The 23,878-nt window shown below is 44.0% G+C and overlaps 1 protein-coding gene across 1 annotated transcript in view; it reads right to left on the bottom strand.

Annotated features, from left to right (window-relative positions):
* Window positions 1-23,878, bottom strand: part of MTUS2 (microtubule associated scaffold protein 2) — a 217,993-nt gene that overhangs the window by 177,496 nt on the left and 16,619 nt on the right. Inside the window, exon 3 of the mRNA XM_053385964.1 lies at window positions 19,621-19,827. Coding sequence (XP_053241939.1) covers window positions 19,621-19,827 — 207 coding nt within the window. The remainder of the gene's footprint in view (window positions 1-19,620; window positions 19,828-23,878) is intronic.

Genomic DNA, 23,878 nt, shown 5'->3' with positions numbered 1-23,878 from the left:
ACACCGAAAATGAAAAAAGATGTGCAAAGGTTCTTAGGGTTTGGGAACTTTTACCGTAAATTCATCAAGAACTTTGCCCACTTAACGGCTCCCATCACGGACTGTCTAAGCAGCAAGAAGAAATTCGTTTGGACGGCGGAGGCGGAGCATGCTTTTGAGGAATTGAAAAGGGCATTCGCTTCGGAAGAACAGCTCCTGCATGTGGATTTACAAAAACCCATGAGAGTGGAAACTGATGCCTCAGACCGGGCGGTGGGGGCGGTGCTGCTTCAGCCAGGGAGCAATAAGTCGGAATGGAGACCGTGTGCCTTCTTTTCGCGTAAGCTGAACAAATCCGAGAGGAACTACACGGTATATGACCGAGAACTACTCGCCATTCACGAAGCGTTCCGGAGATGGAGACACTTACTAATTGGCGCACAACATAAGGTGCAAGTGTGTACGGACCACAAGAATTTGGAGTATTGGAGAACGGCACGGGTGCTCAACCAACGACAAGTGAGATGGGCCCAGGAGTTCTCCAAATTCCATTTTGAAATTTGCTATGTGCCAGGTCCAGAAAACATCAGAGCGGACGCTCTCTCTCGCAAACCTGAATATTTGGAGGGGGAGGGAGCGCCGGAAGAGAGACATATTATCCCAGAGGACCACTGGGTGTGTGGTGCGGCCTGGGTGGGGCAAAGAGAACTGGTAGAGGGAACGGTAAATGATGAGTACGCCCAGGACAAGCTCAGAGGTCTAAGGAGAGAGGGAGAAGACCCCGGGGGTTTTGAAGAAAGAAACGGGGCATTGTATTACAGAGGGGCGCTATATATACCCGAAGGGGAATTGAGGGGGAGAGTACTCAAACAGCTGCACGACAATCCCACAGCGGGGCATTTTGGGCAACACAAGACCATGTGGTTGGTGACCAGGGAGTTTTGGTGGCCCAAGGTGAGGGAGGATGTACGGGAGTATGTGAGAAGGTGTGACCAATGCCAGAGAGCCAAAGGAGAAAGGCGGGCACCAGCGGGGTTATTAGAACCGTTACCCACACCAGAACGACCGTGGGAGGCGGTGTCGATAGATTTTATGACTGATCTGCCCAAATCCCAGGGGAAAACCGCCATACTAGTCGTAGTAGACCTGTTAACTAAGATGGGTCACTTTGTAGCTTGCTCACATGCAGTCACGGCGGAAGAAACAGCGAAATTGTTTGTAGAACATATTTTCAGACTGCATGGCGCCCCCTTGAGGGTGGTTTCCGACAGAGGGAAACAGTTCACGTCCAGATTCTGGAGGAAACTTATGAGCTTATTGCACGTAGAGGTCAACTTTTCGACTGCCAGGCACCCTGAGACCAATGGGCAGGCGGAGAGAGCAAACGGTATTCTCCAACAATACCTGAGGTGTTATGTCAATGACAGAGAGAACGATTGGGTCGAAAAGTTGGCGCTAGCGGAATTTGCTTACAATAATGCTGAGAATGTGTCCACCGGGATGAGCCCCTTTTTGGCTAATTATGGGTGCCACCCCAGGGCGTTTCCAGGGGAAGGAGGGGAAAGATGGAGTGTTCCGGCCGCGGAACTTTTTGTAGAAGAAATGGAAGCGATCCATCGTCAACTCCAACTCAACTTAGAAAGGGCCAAGGAAGAATATAAGAGGCAGGCAGACAAGAGCAGAAGGGAAGGTGAAACAATTAGGGTGGGGAGTCGGGTCTGGCTATCAACCCAAGGGTTGCCGTTCAAGGGGGGTTGCAAGAAATTGAGACCCAAAAGATTGGGACCATTTGAGGTCATCCAACAGGTCAACCCAGTGGCGTTCAGACTCCGGTTACCGAACCACATGAAACTGCACCCAGTATTCCACAGGTCATTACTGTCACCATACTGGGGGGAAGGTGAAGGGGTATCCACACGGGGGCCAGCCATAGAAGAAAGGGAAAGCCGCAACCATGTGGCGGAAATCATCGACTCCAGGTGGAAGGGTAATCAGGTGGAGTATTTGGTCGCGTGGGAAGGGGAACCGGAGTCGGAAAACACCTGGGTAAAGGCAGAGGAGGTCCGTGACGAGATCTTGATCGAAACGTTCCACCAAAGGTTCCCCAGGAAACCTCAGCCAGTAGCGAGGTTTCGGAGGGAGTACTTTGGCACCACCGACGATGAGGAGGAACTGGAGGGATTCAGGGAATCGGAGTTGGAAGGAGGAACAGACTCCGATGAGGAGGAGTACTTGGAAACCGGAGACAGCAAAAGGTGGAGGGAAGTGTTCGAAACTTCGGAAGATGAGGGAGGTTCCTTCAGGGGTTTTGCTCCCTCGCCTCCCGCAGAGGAGGGGAGGGAAGGGGGTGAAGGGGGCCCTGGAGGGGAGGTGGATGTCAGGGAACTGCCATCTGAGACTAAGGAGGTGAAAGGGCTCATGGAGGGTGAGAGAGACCATTCAGCGGAGGAGGGGACCAGCAGGGGGAGAAGTGGAGTTCCAAGGGAAAGTGAGTCGGAGGGAGGGCTCAGAGACACTTCAAGCGGGAGCAGCGGGGAGATTTCAGGACCTCCTGTAGGGACACCCACTCCTCGGCGGAAACTGTCACGCCGAGAGTCCAGAAGACGCGTTTCCGTTAAGGAGCTTTTATGCTGGAAGAAGTTCCGTAAACGCCCACTGTCCGATTCAACGAGCGATTGATGGAGTCATGTTTAAGGAGCTCCATCACAGACAGAGGTTTGGGGACTTAGCCAAACTCTGAGGGATTAGGATTTTACGCACAAGCAGCTCATCATCCCATCACACGCACATATCAGACATACCTAAAATAGTCACTGCTTGTGAAAAGGTAGGGGTGATGTTTTGCATCGGCAGTGCTTAGTTTTAGTTATTCTACATTACGTGTCATTCCATTGGGTGATTTGAATCCATACATGTCCTGAGGTGTGAGGAACCAGGGAAATAAATGTGGGACAGGAACTTGAGGTGCTACACAAAAACACAAACAAGCCTGCATATTGTAAAATATTTAAATCAAATCTGTATTCAAGCCCGAAGCTACCAATTTGCAATGGAATTTATTTCTCTCCTCTCTCGTCACACTATGAAGAGATTTTGTAGTCGTGAGTAAAAATAAACTAGTTCGTTTCTCTGCCATGAATCACATGAAGGTGTTGGGGAGTGGGATGTAAAAGAAAGCACAGATGGTCTGTCAGGGTCATTGACTAGGGATGAATGGGCCGGTTGGGGATATGGGTTCATCTCTAGCACACCTGTTGTAAAAGCCACAGTGAAGAAACATTGTGAAAGGGAAGCCCAATTGTGGATACCATGTCTAACACCCTGTAAATCATAGGCGATGCTTGCTCTTGCTCCAGGCTCAATGACACACCTTTTTGGAGAAAGATATCTAGCAGCTCTTTGGGAGGAACAGAGTTTTGCCAAGCCGTTATATTGCATTCAGAACACTAGAACTCACCAACCACCCAGATATTACATGGTTTAAATCTAGAACTGTGTGACAAAGGGCTCATTTTCACACTGCAAGTGGTTTGGTGCTTCTATCCTATGGCTCCATTCTATGCTGCACAGAGGTTAGAGTAGCCACTTACGCATTTGTCAAAAGAAAGGAAAAGCACCAGCAAATAAGAGGCATCAGCAAATTTGCATAAGAATTGCACATGCTAATTTATATGTATAGTAAAAAAAAAGAAGATAAAGGTAAAGGACCCTGGACGGTTAAGTCCAATCAAAGGTGACTATGGGGTGGTGGCGCTCATCTTGCTTCAGACTGAGGGAGCCGGCGTTTGTCTGCAGACAGCTTTCCGGGTCATGTGCCCAGCATGATTAAACCGCTTCTGGTGCAAGGAGGACCGTGACAAGTCCCAGAGTGCACGCCGTTTACCTTCCCGTCGCAGCAGTACCTATTTATCTACTCGCACTGGTATGCTTTCAAACTGCTAGGTTGGCAGGAGCTGGGACAAAGCAACGGGAGCTCACTCCACCACGCGGATTCGAACAACCGACTTTCCGATCAGGAAGCCCAAGAGGCTCAGTGGTTTAGACCACACCGCCAGCCACTCCCTACATATGAATAGTATAAATGCATGTTTAGAAAGTATTACTATCATCTCATTAGGAATAAACACTTAGGAAGTGTAGAAAATGTAGGAAGTTGCTTATACCAAGTCAGGCCATTAGTCCACTTAGCTCAGTATTGTCTACACTGACTGGCAGCAGCTCTCTGTGATTTCTGGTGGGACATTCCCAGTCCTACCTGGAGATCCTTCAGTGAGCTCCATTCCAAGGGCCCTCTCAACCAGACCTTATTTGCTAGTAATGGAAGACCACATTTACAAAAGTTGTCTGATGCAGTTATCTTCCATGCCCATGGAATGGAAGACCTAAATTTGACTACAAGGACAAATCATTTAGGGCAGGTATGGGGAATGTATGTCCCTCCAGATGTTGTGGACTCTGACTCCCATCCATTGGCCATGTTGGCTGGGGCTGATGGGGAGCTGGTTTCTAACCACATTTGGAAGGGCACAGGTCCCTCATCCCTGATTTAAAAGAACTCAAAAACAGTGTTAGAAACTGAGATATAAAAGCTAGCAGCTAAGTGGCACCATAAACCTAGGTTATGGGCACAACAATGGAATGTCTGTTGTTGTTGTTGTTTAGTCGTTTAGTCGTGTCCGACTCTTCGTGACCCCATGGACCAGAGCACGCCAGGCACCTCTGTCCTCCACTACCTCCCGCAGTTTAGTCAAAATGGAATGTCTAGGCCCACTTTTTTAATAACAAGAATTCAAAGCTGAAAATGAATGAACTGCCGCTAAAATATTATGTTCACTTTTCCACATGGTCTAGTCCTTCCCCTGCCCACCCCCCTAATATTCTTAAGAGGGTCTCTCCTCCAGTCTTCAGAGAGGAGCTGGAAGTGGGGAAGCAGAAAAAGGTCCTCCTTTCCTTCCACTCTGCAGTTTTAATCTGAAATCTTAGATGCAGTACTGCATCCAGAGCTCAGAAACTGCTTGTGCTAATGAAATTCCCTGTCACAATGGGAGTTTTTCAAAACAACTACCTTCCATTAATATTGGTTTCACATACAATATGAGAATTTGGAAGTCTACTTTTCAAGTCTACTCTGCAAGTAAAAAAAGATTTGACAAAGAGCACAATTGTGGAAAAGTTAAAATTCCTTAGACACTTGGCCTTTATATATAATGCACTCAGTCAACATTGGAACTATCAAGAGAGGAAGAATAATTTACCCTCAAGGCACTTCCAAGTTTCTAAAAATAATATTCAGGCTCACAGTTGTCCTTTCATTGGGGTAAGCACCTTCAATCAAACTATAAAACAGCACTGTCCATCTTTGAACGAATACTGGGTTTGTACTGTTGACTCAATACAAGACTTTCAGTGAGAGATAAGCTGCTTACAGGAAAATACTCCTTGCAAAAGAGCAACAGAAAATAAGAATCTCATTACTTATTACAGAAAAGTGAAAAAGCAAGGAAGTAATTACATTTGCCGAGTAAAGAAGGCTTTGTCCTTGCTGCGAAGAAAACAGTGTTGCTGCATATCCACTTTTCTTCAGCAGGGTGCAGTGTACAAATTAATGCTTGTGGTGATTGTTATTAAATCTTCACTGGAGGGCAAAGCCTGCAAGTACATGTTAGGCTGGTCACTCAGCAGTAAGGAGGACACATGTCGGGCGCATTTTTAATGCAAACTGTAAGTAGTCCAAGAGTTTCATATGAGAAATGATTCTTCAATAGTTTTTGAAAGCAGGACTCAGCTCACGCCACCAAGGTCTTAAACTCATTTCCTTTCTGGATCTACTGCAAAAACTGTACTCCATACTGCGATGATATAGATTTGGGGCTGCTTTAGACCATCTTTCTCAGTTTGCTCCTGATTTATGTGTACATGTAAGATGTGAAAGAGGCAAATGGATGGGAACGCAGATAGCCTCACTGAAGCATTCAAAGCAGGAACAGGGTTGTATCCAAATGTGTTCTAACTAAAGTAGGCCCACTGAAATTAATGGATCTAAGTTAGTTGTGGGCATTAATTCCAGCGGGTTTTCTCTGAGTATGACTAACTGTGGCTACTACTCAATGTACAGTGGTACCTCGGGTTACATATGCTTCAGGTTACAGACTCCGCTAACCCAGAAATAGTGCTTCAGGTTAAAAACTTTGCTTCAGGTTGAGAACAGAAATCGTGCTCCGGCGGCGCGGCAGCAGCAGGAGGCCCCATTAGCTAAAGTGGTGCTTCAGGTTAAGAACAGATTCAGGTTAAGTACAGACCTCTGGAATGAATTAAGTACTTAACCTGAGGTACCACTGTAATTAACATGGCTAGGAAAGCAGATGCCACCCCTGACTCATGCACATTCATTAGAAATTCCACAAAGACCCTAACGCTGGGCAACTCTATAGATGTGATAATAAATGCTTGTAGGTTGGGGTAGAGCTTGCCACCTCCATGCATTCATTATTCCTATGTTTATCATCTAGTACAGGCATAGGCAAATCGGCCCTCCAGGTGTTTTTTAAGACTACATTTCCCATCATTCCTGACCACTGGTCCTGTTAGCTAGGGATGATGGGAGTTGTAGTCCCAAAACATCCGGAGGGCCGAGTCTGCCTATGCCTGATCTAGTAAGAATTAACATTACAGTGGTACCTTGCAAGACGAATGCCTCGCAAGACGAAAAACGCGCAAGACGAAAGAGTTTTCTGTTTTTTGAGTCGTTCCGCAAGACGAATTTCCCTATGGGCTTGCTTCGCAAGACGAAACGTCTTGCGAGTTCTTGCGAGTTTGTTTCCTTTTTCTTAAAGCCGCTAAGCCGTTAATAGCCGCTAAGCCATTAATAGCCGCTAAGCCGCTAATAGCCGTGCTTCGCAAGACGAAAAAACCGCAAGACGAAGAGACTCGCGGAACAGATTAATTTCGTCTTGCGAGGCACCACTGTATATAGTATGGTTGTGGCCCTCTAAGGTGCTGTTAGACAACAACCCTATTATCCCTGACTACAGTCCATTCTGGTTGGAGCTGATGGGAACTGGACATCTGGATGCCCATAGGCTTCCTAACCGTGTTATGCAGGTTCTTTTTACTTGAGAGCTGCACTCAGTGGCCAAGCACAGTTTTGACACTTTGGAATATGCTACATGAGCTTTAAACTGCACACTGCTCTTTGCTATTGCCCCTTGTATGCACAACAACAACTGCTTTCAACTCTCTGCAGGAAATTTGATTTATGCCAATCTACAGTTAAAAGTCCTGCCAACCTAGCAGTTCGAAAGCACATCAAAGTGCAAGTAGATAAATAGGTACCGCTCCGGCAGGAAGGTAAGTGGCGTTTCCGTGTGCTGCTCTGGTTCGCCAGAAACGGCTTAGTCATGCTGGCCACATGACCTGGAAGCTGTACGCCGGTTCCCTCGGCCAATAAAGCGAGATGAGTGCCGCAACCCCAGAGTCGGCCACGACTGGACCTAATGGTCAGGGGTCCCTTTACCTTTACCTTTTACAGTTAAAAGTAACCACAATAGCTTTCAATAAAACAAAGCCAGGCATATCAAACAATAAACCAACACAGATAAGAACAACATAGCAAGGGAAACAGCATAAAATTGGATACAAATCAGGACAAAGAACAAGAATTACAGATTATTTATTTCCTCGTCCACTTACTTTTACCTCACCCTTCATCAAATCATGACCCGAAGGTGGCTGATAGATAAAAACATAAAATTGAGATTAAGGGTGAACTATTAACCCCACCACCGCATCTCCAGACCTGTAGCCCATGCTGGCCAAGGTGGAATTGTTGTAAGAATTCCTTCTACACCACCTCTTCATTACCCAGGTGAGGGAACAGCTTTCAAATAAAACACGGAACCAAGAGAATTGCAGCAAGCTTCAGCAGATCCAGTTAGGGACCTGGAGTTTATTAGATACTATTGCAATAGGACAGAGCTCAGCTTACCACAGAAGGAAGACAGATCACTGTCAGAGCCTATAGCTAGTGTACCAACAGAAACAGGAGTTGGCCAGTGCCATTTTGCAATGGCAGTGAGACCAGTTTGGGATTCAACAGATTCTGCGATGGCTCAGCCACTCCCTGCTCCATTTTGGGCATTTCCACTGGCTGCTCGCAGTGGGGACCCTGCAGGTGCCTCTTCTGCCTGCCTGCTCAATATGCGGAAGGGAGAGCTCTCTGCTAGCAGAGTGATGCTAACACCAATCCGCAGATAGAGGCCAGCAAGTCTATGCGGAGGGACAACTCCACTCGATCCAATTGTTCCCTAAACTAGAAAAATCTCAAAAGCAAATGAAAAATAACAGTCAAAGGCAGCAATACAATTGGCTAACAGCATTCAGTTTGCAAATTGTACATTAAATCAGCACACACACACCCAAACACCAGGTGAATAAACATTTCTTGGCTATAATCTTATGCACACTTACTGTGAATAAGCCCCATTAAAGACATTAGGCCATACTTCACAGGCAACATGCATAGGATTGTGCTGTTATTCTTAAAAGCCTTGTGGAAGGCTTTTAAAATGGTGACGGATAAGGCTGAAGAGCGCAAACTCATCCACACTACCTCTCCCTAATGCGACAACACCCCCATTTCCATAATAGTTGAAGACTGCTAACATCATCTGAAAGATAATAGTGCTGCCCTGCCTCCACAAAAGGAGGCCACCACTAAAAAGGCCCTCCTCCCTGGTTGGCATCCACCTAGCCTCTGAAGATAAGGGTGTCTCCAAGCTGTTCTTAAATTTCAGGCATGTTCAAATGGAGGAAGCTGGGAATCTGTATCATAGCCTGTAACCATGATGGATTGTGGGGAATGAACCTGAATTTCCTAGGGGTATTTCCCAGCTTCAGTAAATAACAACCCTGAAACAAGTTACAGAAACATCAACATCTCCCTTTCACAAAACTTTCCCATGTTTCACCTGCCCAAAAGCAAGGACAGTAAAAAAAGAATCCAGTGATTTATTCTATGGAACAACACTGCACAATACTTGTGAAACACACACACATATTAAACCATAGATCTGGTTCCGCTCTACGTTCCTACATACTCAATACCTACCAAATGTTAGAATATAAATCTCTAATTTAAGTTACTAATCTGTGCACATAAGAGCTGATAGGACTCTCTTCAAATCTAAACTTATACTTAGACACTGGGGAATTTGTTTATATAAAACTGTGCACTATCCCCCCACCCCACTTTCCCTCTCATTTGCAAGTTGAGAACATGTAAAAAGTCACGTGCAAAGAGTCACACTGTGCAAATTAAAAATCTCCAAGGCTGTTCACACTAGGCAGCCTGGGTTAATTTTCTCATTCTTGCATATCAAGAAAATGGGGTCATGTTTGGATTGTGATTTGCACACAAGCCTAACCACCGCAAAATTCTCTTCTAATGATACTGACACCACAGGTACGCCTTAAGGCTAACTACATGGAAGGCAACTTGCATTTTCTCCATCACTGTATCCAGGGGAGCGGCGTAAATGGTTGTTAGCAACTGAAGGCGGTTCTACTTTGGGTGTCTCATGTGTCAGTTCCCAACACTTTCTGATAACTGCCACCCAGGAGGAAAATTACATGCAATTTCCCTCCCATTGTATTCACTTTTGAGTTTGTCAGTGGGCACGGACATGTCATTTTCCTACCACTTTGAGATTAAAACCTACATTAAATGGAAAAACCAAAAATCAAAAGACTGTGTGCCTCATGCGCGATGCACAGTGCTCGCAAGAGGCGAGATGTTTATGGCAACATGCAGACTGGGGTGAGTCCCCAGAGACTGTCAGACAGCAAGCCTGAAGGAGTAATTGTTTAAGCGGCCATCTCTCAATTTCCCATTCACAGCTAACTGACTTGTGGCAGTTTGCTTCTTCCATTTTCGTGCTGGTCGCCTTCAGCGACCACCTGGGGAGTGTACAGAGCTGACCTAAATTTCATCTTGCTCAGGCCAAAGTTGCAAAATGATCGTGGGAAAGATCCCAGCTTAACCCACCGTTTTGGAAAGAGCTTGATCTTTTTTCTTTTTCCTGTATTTTTGGTGTGGTTTCTTTGGCAAAATTGTAATGGGATCGAAGATCAGTGCTGCTTTAAAGCCTCCCCCCCCCCCCGCTAAATTATCCCTCTTTTCCTAATCTAATCTGATTTTTTAATATTCTTTTTTCGACAGCACTGTATGAATGTTCTTCAAATCATCACATTTCTGTTCACCTTCCATGCTTTATACTGCCAGTATATAAGGCACAACTAATCCATTTTGAACAGTATGAGACTGAATGACTAGAAACTGCAAGGTTACGGGGCTTTGCTCTCAACGTGTATGAACTCACAATATGGCATTATTATTATTATTATTATTATTATTATTATTATTATATCAGAAAGTCATTTGATTTGTCCATGAAGGGAAACTGAAAAGTGGAATTTAGGGATAGGGGATAAATTAGATTCAGTTCACATTTCAAGGTGAACCTACCCAATAGATGTAATAATAACATGAATAAACAAACCAATATGTAAAACAAAGGACAGCCATCCTTCAAAATCCACACCTTTCTGAATTCTGCAGTTCTCTCAGCCAAGAAATGGGTGCATGAAAGCACATATTCTAGGGCGAAGCATGCATTAAAATGCATGTATTCATAAAAATAATGTGGGATAACCCAGCCTCATTTAACCAACATGTCTAAGTCGAATTAACACAAGAAGGGGTTAATACCATAGAGTAAACTGTCCTGCCAGGCTTAGCTATGCCCACTCAGCTTGGGAGAAAACAGGTAATCAAGCCTTTGTTCACACCCAGTCTCCCTGAGAAGTTCCTATACCAATAATTTCACCACTTTAGAAATACACTAAGTTTTGCTGCCCATGAAACCTTGTAAGTAAACCATTTCATGAAAAACAAATCTGCCTATCTTTAGAAAGGATGAGTGAGCTCTGCTCACCTCTGAGGGGAGCATGTAAGGGCAGGGGGAGAAGGAGGTGTGACCACATTTACTTTGGCCATGCTTTTTTATGTATCTTTGCTGGCCTCTGCTGGCATGTGGCCTCTGGATGGTGGACCAAGAACAAATACTGCCCTCAGGCCCTTAGCTATCCCTGATCTACGGTATCTGCTGCAAAAATTAGGGGGGAAATCAGCCTCTGAGATTTATTAATTGCACTGTTAAGCACACTGGATCTGCAGTGATATTACTTACTTTTTTGAAATTGAAATTGCTTTCACATTTTTCCCAATTATGAAAACCATGCTTGCATGAAAAAGCAATATTATTAACAGTTTGTTTTCTTCCATGACAATGCATTTAAACATTTACTGCAGGCTAAAAATCCACAGGGCCAAACCATTGGATATGCAGTATTGGCTGTGTCTAACTCAACACCTGGGGGAAGGCATAAAAACAGCACTATCATTTTATTTATGTATCGAGTGTTCTTCCTCAGGCAATATCTGTTTTTCCATCTGCATTTCTGTGCTGGAGGGAAGGAGGTCCATAGATGAAAGAGGGGTCTCATTGGTTCACATGAATTTGGGTGCCTCTCAAAAATCTGGTCTAGGACATTGTATTTTAAGTGGGATTTACAGTCCAGCACCATCCAGAAGACCACATGTTCCTCAGCCCTGACCTATAACTACTTCCATGAATATATCTAATACTTTTTAAAAACAAAAATATTATTCTTGTACTAAAAGCTAAAAATAAGCGCTTCAGCTTTTCTGCATTGGCAAAGTAGTCCCCCCTCCCGCCCACTGATCATTTTGGTTGCCTTTCTCTTTTACTTAGAAATGCTTTGACCTCGCTGTCATATATACAATATGGATCATTGAGGGGGGAGTAATTTATCGTACCAATATAAACGCTGATTAATCATCCACCATAGATATATGCAGGTGGGCAATCCATCTGAAGATAACAAATTACCCTTGAATCAGTATGGGTGGTCTCTGTGCGAGAAGGAAAATTGTATCCTTGCCTTTCATCAGTATAGAAGGTTTCCTTACCATGAAGTCCTTATTGAACAAAAGCAGGAGGTGATTGGGGAAGTGGGAAGGGGCTGAATCTAGCCTATGCTGTTGAACTGCTGATTAGCTTAAACAAAAATTGCCTTCACACAGCTCCAGATGTTCAACTGCATACAGCCAGGTGGATACATTCAAAGGCAACTGACTTTGTTCACCTATCTCTCCACTCTAGATTGCAAAAGGTTTTCAATAATAATAATAATAATAATAATAATAATAATAATAATAATATTTATATCCCGCCCGAGTCAAGATGGCCGTCCATCAACAGATAGAGTTGGGTGTCATCAGCATACTGATGGCAGCCCAAACCAAAACTTCAGACAAGCAGGGCGAGGGGGCTCGTAAAGATATTGAAAATCATCGGGGAGAGTATCACACTCTGCGGCACTCCACACACCAAGGAGTGGCATGACGACAGTTCCCCCTCAAGCGCCACCCTCTGTCCCCGACCAGAGAGAAATGAGCACAGCTATTGAAGGACTGTGCCCTGGATCCCCACGTCGGCGAGGGGGTCCAGGAGTTCATGATCGACCATGTCAAAGGCTGCTGAAAGGTCTAAAAGAATCAGCAGCCCCGACCCGCCTCGATCCAGCTGCCTGAAGAGATCATCTGTTAGGGTGACCAGAGCCATCTCGCTCCCATGACCAGAGCAGAAGCCGGACTGGACTGGAATGGATCCAGAGCCAATGTTTCATCCAGAAACCCACCAATTAACCTGTTTACAAGAATATATTAAATTGTCCGCCATATATTCCTAACAAGAAGCAAGGCAAAGTCTACACACCATTGAGATTTTTTGGATTCTTTATATACCTGAGGGCTTTAGTGAGTAAAGTCACATTTTGCCAGCATCGCACAGAAGGAAATAAGGAATAAAAATTCTACTGGAATTAGCATTTGCCATTTTGTTACTTGACTATCAATTTTATATATTCCATTTATAAATCCACCCTTTTATCATTTAATGACTCTAGGGTGGATTTCAACATAAAACTGAACTTGAAACAGGTTGCAATATATTGGCATTAAAAAGTGACAGATATTGCTTCTCCGTATAATTCTTTTTTGTTAATATAGTAAAAACTTTGTAAGCTTTCTTCTTCCCCTCTCTTTTTATTCACACTTTTCTTTCTTTTTGAATGTAATAGAATAAAAAATATATCTAAAAGTAATGTTAAAAAACCAGATCACAATAACCATCACATTAAAGAAAATGTAAAATATCAAACAGAAATTACTACTGAAATCACAGCTGGTGCTTCCATTGACATACAAAGCCCTAAATGACTTGGGTTGCAAATATCGGAAGGAGGGGGGCCACTAGGGGGCGCATCGGAAGATGGCTGACAATAACATCTCTCTGACCCACACAAGGTAATTTGGAGGCTATGATGGGAGTAATTAGCCTCCCTAACCCCCCCAGGATGGTGGGGAGGACTGCCCTTGCCTGCTGTGCCCTATACCACCCCCGAATTTGTGGGGATGGGGGCACTAGGCACAAAGCCCTCCTGTGGGATTTTGGCACTCCTGGACGCCGTCCCTGATTCGCGCCACTAGCTGCAAGAACTTCAAAAGAAACAATTTGGATGAAGGAATGCACATATTTCAAGAAAGGAGGGGGAGTAAAGACTGCTAACAGAAGAGATCTCTGATAAAACAAGACAAGAATAAAACATGAGAAGATACGCCAAGACACGGTATGGCAAATGACTGATGGGGGAGGGAAAAAAAACTTTCCTTTCTTTCCTTATGTGATTAAACAAGAATCCCCTCCCCTCACGAGTCAGAAATGTCGTTTTAAGGACTTAAGCTGTGGATTTAAGGCTGTGTGGAGATAAACTTTCGAACCAAAGCATGTTTTAAGAAGAGCGTGGAATGTATAACAGCTTTGGAATGACGTAGTTAAAAATGCCGTCGCCATATTGGGAAGTTCTGTCGGAGGTCTTGAGTCTGGGAGGAGAAAGAGAGAAATAGAGCTGTTTATATATTGTGGGTTAAACTCCTCAGAGGGACTTAAGAGCGACAGTTTTGCGAGATTATGATGGAAAGAGCGATGTTATCTATGAAGGAGATGATATATGGAAACCATCTCGATTTGAGGATTGGAAGAACGGAAAATTCACACAGGATTATTATTATTATTGGTGTTTATCGGCTTAAGGAGACTATCAGAAGAGATCATAAAGAAAAAAGAGAAAATATATGAACAAGATGTGATGTGGAAACAGCAAGATAAGATTGGATAGAATTATGAACTCTGTTTGGACTGATTTGGACTGATTTGGACATTAACGCCAGTGGCGTAGCGTGGGTTGTCAGCACCCGGGGCAAGGCAAGTAATTTGCGCCCCCTAACCCGTGGATTTGCGCACCCTAACCCTAACCCCCAGATGTTGCGCCCGGTGTGGCCGGCCCCCCCTGCACCCCCCACGCTACGCCACTGATTAACGCAGCAGCAAGAAGATGATCAGAATCCCCCTTCGGATCTTGAAATATGGGTCCCCCCAACAAAATTTAAAATTCGGCTTTGTAATTCAGAATTTATGTGATGTGATTTAATTTGATGTGATTGGCCGGTTAATAAAAATAATTTTTTTAAAAAAGCAAATATCAGAAGGAATGCCCCCTCCCATGCAGACTTGCCCAGGTGTTAAGATCTGCAGGGGAGGCTATGCTGATAAGTTCTGCTGTCTTATGAAGTTTGTGGGGCAGGAGAGCATAAGAGGGCCTTTTTTTGTGATGGCCCCAGATTGTGGAATGCACTTCTCTTCAAAGGGCATTTTGACAAGATGCATCTTTTTGCATAGGCCTTGAGGTGGGGGACAAGATCAGAATCTCCCTTTCATTTACAGTGTTGATGCTGTTGCTGGTTGCTGTTGATTTTGTTTTGGCCTAGTAATGTGTATATATTACATGCCTTACTTGTTTTGAACTGTATGTAACCCACCCTGGGACTGCATGATAAAGGGCAGGCTATAAATGCCAATAAATATTAAATAAAGCAAGCATACAGGCAATAAATCAGACAGTAACTGGTTTCATTGCATCAAACTCATCCAAATGCCTGGGCATCTTTAGCTATCCCCAAAATTTAAGTAATTAGCACCTCAGAGGTGAAGGCGTTAAAATGACTAGTGCACAGAATATTCAGATTCAGATTTTCTGTAAGGCACAAAGAGCAGAAGTCAATGTGAATGAGAACCTCTCCATAACACAATTATTCAAGAGCAGCAATTAAACAATATATGTTTTATTCAGAACACATTTATTGCCATGCATTCTATTGCCTTACCCCTCTGTTGTTGTTTTCATTGGCCTTATTCAATGAAAGCCAAGTGATTTGAAAAAAGAATTCAGTTCACTAATATGCTAATATCACATATGGTGTTATTTGATGCGCTTATATAAGATACACAGTCAAATGAAAGATGCATCGCTATCAGAATACAAAAAAGCCAAGGCCATGCTGTAGTTCCAACAGGAAACTATTTTTAGGTGTGCAAAAGATGTGGGTTTTGTTCCACAATTCCCTGACATACATTCCCTGTTCAGAAAAATCAGTCTAGCAGGGAGGTGAGGCAATAGCACAGTCTCTAGAGACACCTGAACTGCCAAGGTCTATTTTTGGCCCTGCCACAAATTTGGCATGTGAGAGGAAAATCTCCTGCATGTATTAGAATCCTAAGTGTGCAGAAGGATTCCTGAAATATGAACAGACGGCCTGATTTAAACAGGATGTCAGGCCCTTCCAAGTTGCCACGGTTTTCTTTTCCAAGCAAAGGCTCCTGTTACTGTGATGCTTCCCCTATTTCCCTAAGCCACGGCATGTTCCAAGAGCACAGTATTTGCTTTCCTTTGGAAGGAGGTCGCTGGAAGCTCATTGGCTTTTTTGCAATGTTTGAGTTTATCTGCAAGTTTACAGGAGCATGGGTGGAGGTTCGCAATATAAAACACTGCAGCAGGTTGCCAAAGTCCACATCAGATCATCCAGCACCCTTAAGGTGGTTACAGAGCCCAAACTCAGCTTTCTCAAAAGAGTTTCTTCTGGCATGTTAAAGACTAACAAATGTATTGTGGCATAAGCTTTTGTGATGTAGGGCCTATTTCTCTACTCTAGCCCATGAATGCTTACGCCATAATGGCACTGGCAACTTCAAAATTGGTTTACTGAAATGCCCCCTACGTGGGGGTACCCTTGTGCTTCATCCAGAAGCAGCAGTTACTCATTTTGAAGTAAAAGCAGCTTGGGTCAGATTCAGAAAATCTTCCCTTGCTCACTGTTTGCTTCTGCAAAAAACACCTTCAGGGGCTAATAGGGGCATTTTCAGAGCATGCATGATTGAAAGCGCATTCTCGATTACAGCTCTGCAGCTGATTTTTCTTCAGCTTACAAGTGGCCAGTTTAAGCATTAAAAACACCCACAAAAAGTGAGAATAATGCAATATTTAGTTTTGCCTATATCAACAAATATCTAGCAGCATGCAAAGGATAGACCATTGCTAGGCATCATCTTCTTTAGAGCAAAAGCTCTAAGAAAACTGGGAAAGGCAATTGATTTATTAGCCACTTTTCTACTTAAAAACACCCAAAGTGGCACAAAACAAAAAGCACAATAATCAATAAAATTTACCTAATACAGTACAACAATAAAAGCTCAGTAAAAGCCTAAAGTCAGCTTGGCTGCAAATTGCAATATAACCAAAGCCTAGAAATCACAACCTAAACAAATGTAGCAGTAAAAAAAAAAATAACCCTAAACACGAAAGCATTCTGTCCTGCTCACAGCAGTTTATGCACATTAAAGCATGCCAGCACCACTCTGCTGGCTCAGAGCCTTCCCTTCCACTCGCCAAACGGGTGGGCAGGTGGAAGTGTCACTGACAGAAAGCTAGGGAGGATCACTCACTTAAGCCTGTAATCCTATCTTCCTCTTCTTCTTCTTGGTGTATCAACAAAAAAATCATTTTTTTTTTTTTAAGTCTGTAATCCTATATCCCTGGGATGACTCATCTTTATTTCCTTCTTTTTGGACTTAGCACCAAATTAATCCATGCTCAGTCCTCGGGGGTTGAGAGAAGTGTAAAAGTGAGTGTGACCCAATTTTTGTGACCCCACATTTCAGGTGTCTTGAGGGGTCATGTAAACCTTTTGATGTCAGTGGATCAACTGAACTCAGTGGGACTTTATTCTGAGCAAACATGTGTTGGATTGTACTGTAAATGATGGGACAGCCTCTCAAGCAGCCCTTTACCAATGCCAACTGTCTTAAGACACAAACTTTCCCACTTGCAAGCCATTTTTGGCATATTCTGAATGTACAGTGGTACCTCTAGTTGCGTTTGCTCTCGTTACGGACTTTCAGCTTACGAACGTGGCCAACCCGGAAGTGTTTACTTCTGGGTTTGCCACGCACGCATGCGCAAAAGCAATCTGCGTGCTTCACGCACGTGCAGAAGCGCTTGATCGCGCCATGCACATGGGCAGAAGAGGCGCTCTAGTTGCAGACTTTTCGGCGTGCGAATGGCACCCCAAAACAGATTAAGTCTGCAACTAGAGCTACCACTGTATTATTGTGTAAGAGTGGGTAAGAATTTCTGGTTCCTTTGCTGTTGCTTGAGGCACAGGTGGCCTCAGTGGCAGGGATCTGGACAGGGATAGCCTAACTCCTAGTAATCTCTAGGTCAGATTACTGCAATGTGTCATCCATGGGGCTGCCTCTAAAGACAGTTCGGAAACTTCAGCTGGTGCAGAATTCAGCAGCCAGCTTGCTCACCAGGGCAAGCCAGTTTGAGCATAATATGCCAATCCTGACCCAATTACACTGGCTGCCAATCAGTTTCCGGGCCCACTTCAAAGTGCTGATTTTGACTTATAAAGCCTTAAATGGCTCAGGACTGCAATACCTCAAGGTTCACCTCTCCTCCTATGAACTGATCCGGATCCTGCAATCATCATCTGAGGCCCTTCTTCATGTGCCTTCTCCACAAGAGGTCTGGAGGATGGCAACACAAGAATGGGCCTTTTCTGTGGTGGCTCCCCATTGGAGAAATGCTCTCTCCTGGGAGGCTCACTTGATGCCTTCATTAAATAGCTTTAGGCACCAAGCGAAAACCTTTCTCTTCAACCAGGCCTTTGGTTGATTAACATTCTATGTCCTCCTAAATGTGTTTTTGAGAAGGGGGCTATTGGTTTGCTCTTGTTTTTATTATGCATTTTGTGTTCTCATTTTGAATTTCTATGTTGTGAACTGCCTTGTGATCTCCGGATGAAGGGCAGCACACAAATTTAATAATAATAAAAGAATGGTTAACAATTTATTTCCAATAAAATATTTTTCGCCATTGGGGATGCAAGTGTTCTTCCCTCTTTGCAATTCTACTCTGGGCTTGAGATATCTCATTTATGCGGGCTCTGTGCTGTGGATGTACGTTTTCCGCCCTGTCTCTTTAAACCTTTCCCATGCATCCTACAGTGTGCGACAGAGCACCATGATCAAGGCACCTACATATATAACATTATCTTTGTAGTTGCAGCCGCTAAGCTCAATATCCCACACTGCTGCTGCTCCGGTTTACCGAACCTACTATGCAAGCGTAAGGAAGTCGTTAGGATTGGCTGTAGCCTGGTTTTGTTTTATTTATTATAATTATTTTAAAATTAGCATAAACACTGAAAGATTTAGGACTCTACAGCATCCAAAAGCCTCTGGCACTTCATGGAAGCTGGCACCTTCAATTTGAACCACTTCGAGAGTGATAACAGTTGCTTTGAAATTGACACGGTTCACGCTGAAGCTGGTCTTCAAAGAGAGGAACTGGCATTAGGAAAAAAATTAAAATCCTCCAATCCCAGCTTGTGCTTCTGGCGCACGGCACATGCATATACATCCCATAAGGAGCACGGTCTGCATCGTGCGGTTCTTTCGTACTTAATAAAATTAACATTAGCAACAGAAAATAGGATTTGAGGTGACATTTCAGCCAAGGATTTTTCCCCCACGGCTGAAAAGGAGACCATAGCTAAGGGGGAGGGGAGGAACAGCAAAATTCTGATCCTTTTTAAAATCCCTAGCATGGTTTCATTAGCTTCTTGAACCAAGATTGGCTCGCCCCGTTGAGGAGAGATACGGAACAAGAGCAAACGAAAAAGAATAGACTGCTTACTTCACATAATCTTCCCCCGAAGTGCGTGTATTTCATAACTGCTGTGTGCTGATGCAGGACACCTTCCTGCACTTATTTACTTACATCAGCTTGTAAGAGGGATAATTCATCAAACAGGTAAAAAAAGAAAACGCAGAACTGTGCAAGATGCCTTTTTTTTTTGAAGCAGTAAAACCTATCCAAGCAATTTGTCATCCGAAATTATTCATCCATCATTATTTTCATAACATTCAAAAGTAGGCAAAGAAGATTCCATACCAGCAGAAATGTGCATTGAGAAAAAAGCAACCATTAGAAACATCCTAGTAGGGAATTAAATTTTCTCTTTCATCCTCTTTTCTCCTGCCCCCCCCCCGCAATGAACCTTACTCATATCTAGAGTGGGAATAATGTTCCCTGACTTACGATTGGCTGTCCTGCTTTGATCACTCTGGACGCTGTCATTCGACTGGTTGCTTGAGATCGACGAGACACTGGAGCTCCTGACAAAGCCAAAGGCTGCTAGTTTAGCTGCCGGCAAGCGGGAATAACCAGGAGGGCGAAGTCCAGATGGACATGGCTTGGGAAGGTTTGATTTCGTAGCATTTGGATTCGGGCCTTTTTTGAGATCAACTGGGGGTGGAAATTAAAAATGTTATACGAAAACGCAGGAAGCAAGAATTGCATTACAGTGCTGTGTTTATTGGAAACGAACAGTCTTAGGATCTAAAGTAGGCCATTCTTTTGGCCTTTTTCAAGTTGGCATCTTTTAAACTCTCTCACACACACACACCACCACCACCAGTGGAGTTAAAAGCACTAGACTAGAGCCGAGCAGGCGTTTTTCAGTAGAGTTGGGATGGACCACAAGGGTCCTCTAGTCCAACCCCCTGCAATGCAGGACTCTTTCACCCAATGTGGGGCTCGAACCTTAGACCCTGAGATTAAGGGTTTCATACTCTGCCGACTGAGCTATTCCAGCTGAAACATATAAGGTACTACAATAACTTTGGCTGGTTTTTGTAGGTTTTAAACATGAAATTGAAAAAAATGATATTAACGGTTAAAGATATCCCACATACCCCAGGTGGGTGTTTTGTAGGGGCCTCAGCTGTGCAGGGAAGAAGGTTAGAAAGTCACCCTGATCTTCCTCTCCCCTGCTTTACTCTGAATGGATTCAGAAATACTGGCTACAAATAACTTCAGACAATGCCCCTTCCTTAATATATTGTGTGGTATGCTCCCTTAGGCCTGTTGGTCTCTCATGAGACTACTGCTTCTCCATTGCCTTAGGTGGCTGAATTGCAATATTCCTTCTCCTTGGTGTCGGAGCTTCCTTTGCCATCACTCCAGTGGCTGGGACAACCCTTTTGTTTTCAGGAGCCAACGTCCTTGTTGTGCTGTGGGGCTGGCCGTGGTCAGGCCACTTAAGTCGGCTTCCTTGTTCTGATGGGATGGAGAATCCAGTACACGACCGTATTTATGATAATCAGCACTAACTGGGACTACTGATAGAAAATCCAAGCGTAACACAGATAGGATTATATTCAATGGGGGGCACTGACATTACAGCTAGGCTGTCAGAGCAAATGTGAAAGAAACTTAATGGCAGGGTGCCATCCTCCTGCAGGGAAATACATTTTTCAGCAGCAAATTAAGTGTAATGGTAAAATTTAATACTGTCTTCTAAAGAAGAGTTATAGCACATCCACCTTCTGTCTGATGTCTTTATTATTTAGAATTTCCTAATTACTTGCTCAACAGGGGTATAATCTCCATTTTGAAGGATTTCCAGAAAATCATAGGTTCTAATAGGAAGGCTTTCAGCACAGGAAAGCTTGCTTTAGATACAGGATAGCCGTATTTAAACATCACAACCTTTTTCATGCAGCATACTAAAAAGGACTTTCCCCATGGTGCCAAATAGCAATTCCTGTAGAGGGTGAAACATTTCAGAGTTTCCCAGAGTTTCCTAAGTCATGGAGCATCCGTACTCAAGCACCACCACACCCAAGGATAAGAAGCTGTCCTTATAACACCATAAAGAGTTTTTAAATGCTACACCAGGAACACCAGCAAGGTGGAGCAATTGTTGAAAGTGTAATACTTTAACTTGACTTCAGGCAGGGCCTAAACTGAATGGCTTACAGACAGTCGACTACACAGCCGAGATAATAGAATCCGTCTTTTGATTCCTGCCACTTCATTACAGTGTGTCAGGACCTATTGGCCAATGCCCCATATGGTGAAATGTACAACCACAGTCTTTCAGTGCTCTGGTCTGGCTCCACCCACCAGGATGGTCATTGGCTCCACATGGGCAGGATGGAATATAGGTAGGTTCCAAGTCTCAGTGGTGCTTTGCTTGAGCTCTGGAGTGTCTTGCGTTCCTAGCCTTGTTCTTCAATTCTGACTCCTACCCTTGGCTTCTGATTGTTGTTTGCTCTTGACTCTTCTTCTAACTTGCTCCACTGCCTCCCGTGGACAATGCACATGAGTGCATTTTAAAAAGGCGCATATTAATGCATATTTAAACTATTATATGTGCAACTTGTATACAGTTTGGCCTAATACACATACTTGTGAGCAATTTATTTTAATAAAACACATTTTTTATATTTTCACTACTATACACATTTTATACCCACTTTCCCCTAATATACACATTTTTATCTGGGGTGGGGGGGGGAGGTTGGTGAGTGAATTGCTAAACTCAGATAATTGTGAATTCTGCATAAAACCACATTTCCCAGCAACTGGTATTCAGAGGTATACTGCAGGTAGAACAGCAGTCTCCCATGGCATCTATTTTAATTATTTAGTTCCATCAATTCAGGATGATTGGATGAGCATCATAATGCAGAAGGAGGAGGTTGGGGGTTGGGGGTACCCACATCTATATATTTATTGGAAAAAATTCTCTTTCTAGACCAGTGCAAGTGGAGTGGAGCATGTTACTTGGGTATGTACATTTGTATTAGAAAGAGAGAATTACCTCCCTATCTCTGAAATGTGTCTTGGTTCATTCATTTAAAGGTAAAGATGTTCAACTGAGCATTTCTACTTGCAGGGGCCACCCAGGGCATCTATCTAAATGCTGACCACTGACAAAGATGCCATTATCCATTTTCCCTCCCCCCTACTGTAACAAATTATAAAAAACCAGTCATCCAACAAAGGCTACAGCAGCTTGAAACCAATAAACCTTTTTAATGTCTTGCTTTGGTGGTTCTCTGAAAACAGAGGCACTGGGATATCAGCATCAGCTGCTTTCAGGGCAAACAATGTTAGCTTTCCTTGAGAGCCCCCGTATGCCATGCTGTGGAAGAATTAAGAGCTTTCTGCATCAAGTGAAGATAAAACTTTCTGGCGGCACATTGGGTCTGCCCCAGGTATTGCAGCAAGATGAAGTCTTTTTAAAATTGTGTTAGTGGCTCAGCATACCCTGCAAATATCTAGATACTGGGGCTTAGACTTGAAAGTCAAGATCAGGTGGACGTAATTGGTAACTTTGCCTGCTAGTCTTGTTGGTAAAGCACCCCTGCTTAAAGTAAATTCTTCAGTCTTGGAAGCAGGCCTGGGACTATAATTAAGTACTTGCAGGCAATCAAGTAGTCACAAACAGAATACTCTGGGCATAGGCTGGGTAGCTCAGTCAGTAGAGCATGAGACTGTTAATCCCAGGGTTGTGGGCTTGAGCTCCAAATGGGGTGAAAGATTCCTGCATTGCAGGGGGCTGGACTAGATGACCCTCATGGCCCCTTCCAACTCTACAATTCTACGATTCTTAGTCTGGTTCTGTTGTTATGCAGCAGGTTTTTCCAGCTCATCTGAGATGCTTCCAGTCATAGATCTGTTTTCTTCTGACTTCCAACTGGACTGATCCTTCTGCACCTCCGCTATGGAACTCCCTGCCCATTGATAATAGGCACTGCCCTGTTTTTTGGCACCGGGCAAAAATTGCTTCTGTTTAAGCAAGCCTATCCAGACAGCACTCTTCCTCAGTAGCATGTTGAACGCCTTCCGACCTGAGGGGCTCATCTTCCAGCGTCATAACTTTTATATGCCTGTTGTCTTTGTCCATTGAGTTTTCTTGGCAGGGATACTGAAGTGGTTTGCCAGTTCCTGCTCCAGGTAAATCACGTTTAGTCAAAACTTTCCACTATGACCTGTCCATCTTGGGTGACCCTGCACGGCATAGCTCATAGCTTCTCTGAGTTATTCAAGCCCCTTCGCCACGGCAAGGCAGTGATCCATGAAGGAGTTATTACTACATGCTACTGAGGAAGAGCAGAGGACAAGTACAAGTAGATTTAGAGCTGATGAAGCGGCTGGGCCAAAGCCAAAAGGTCGCTCAGTTGCGGATATGCCTGGAAGCGAAAGGAAAGTCCAATGCTGTAAAGAAAAATATTGCATAGGAACCTGGAATGTAAGAACCATGAACCTGGGTAAGTTGGATGTGGTCAAAAATGAGATGGCAAGAATAAATATTGACATCCTGGGCATCAGTGAACTAAAATGGACAGGAATGGGCGAATTCAGTTCGGATGACCATCATATCTACTACTGTGCAAGAAACCCGGAAAAGAAATGGAGTGGCCCTCATAGTCAACGAAAGAGTGGCGAAAGCAGTACTGGGATGCAATCTCAAAAATGATAGAATGATCTCGATACGAATCCAAGG

The sequence above is a fragment of the Podarcis raffonei genome, chromosome 4, assembly GCF_027172205.1.
Source record: "Podarcis raffonei isolate rPodRaf1 chromosome 4, rPodRaf1.pri, whole genome shotgun sequence".
Lineage (NCBI taxonomy): Eukaryota > Metazoa > Chordata > Lepidosauria > Squamata > Lacertidae > Podarcis > Podarcis raffonei.
Note: the sequence above shows the minus strand (reverse complement) of the source record. Positions and strands in the feature narration are given on the sequence as shown.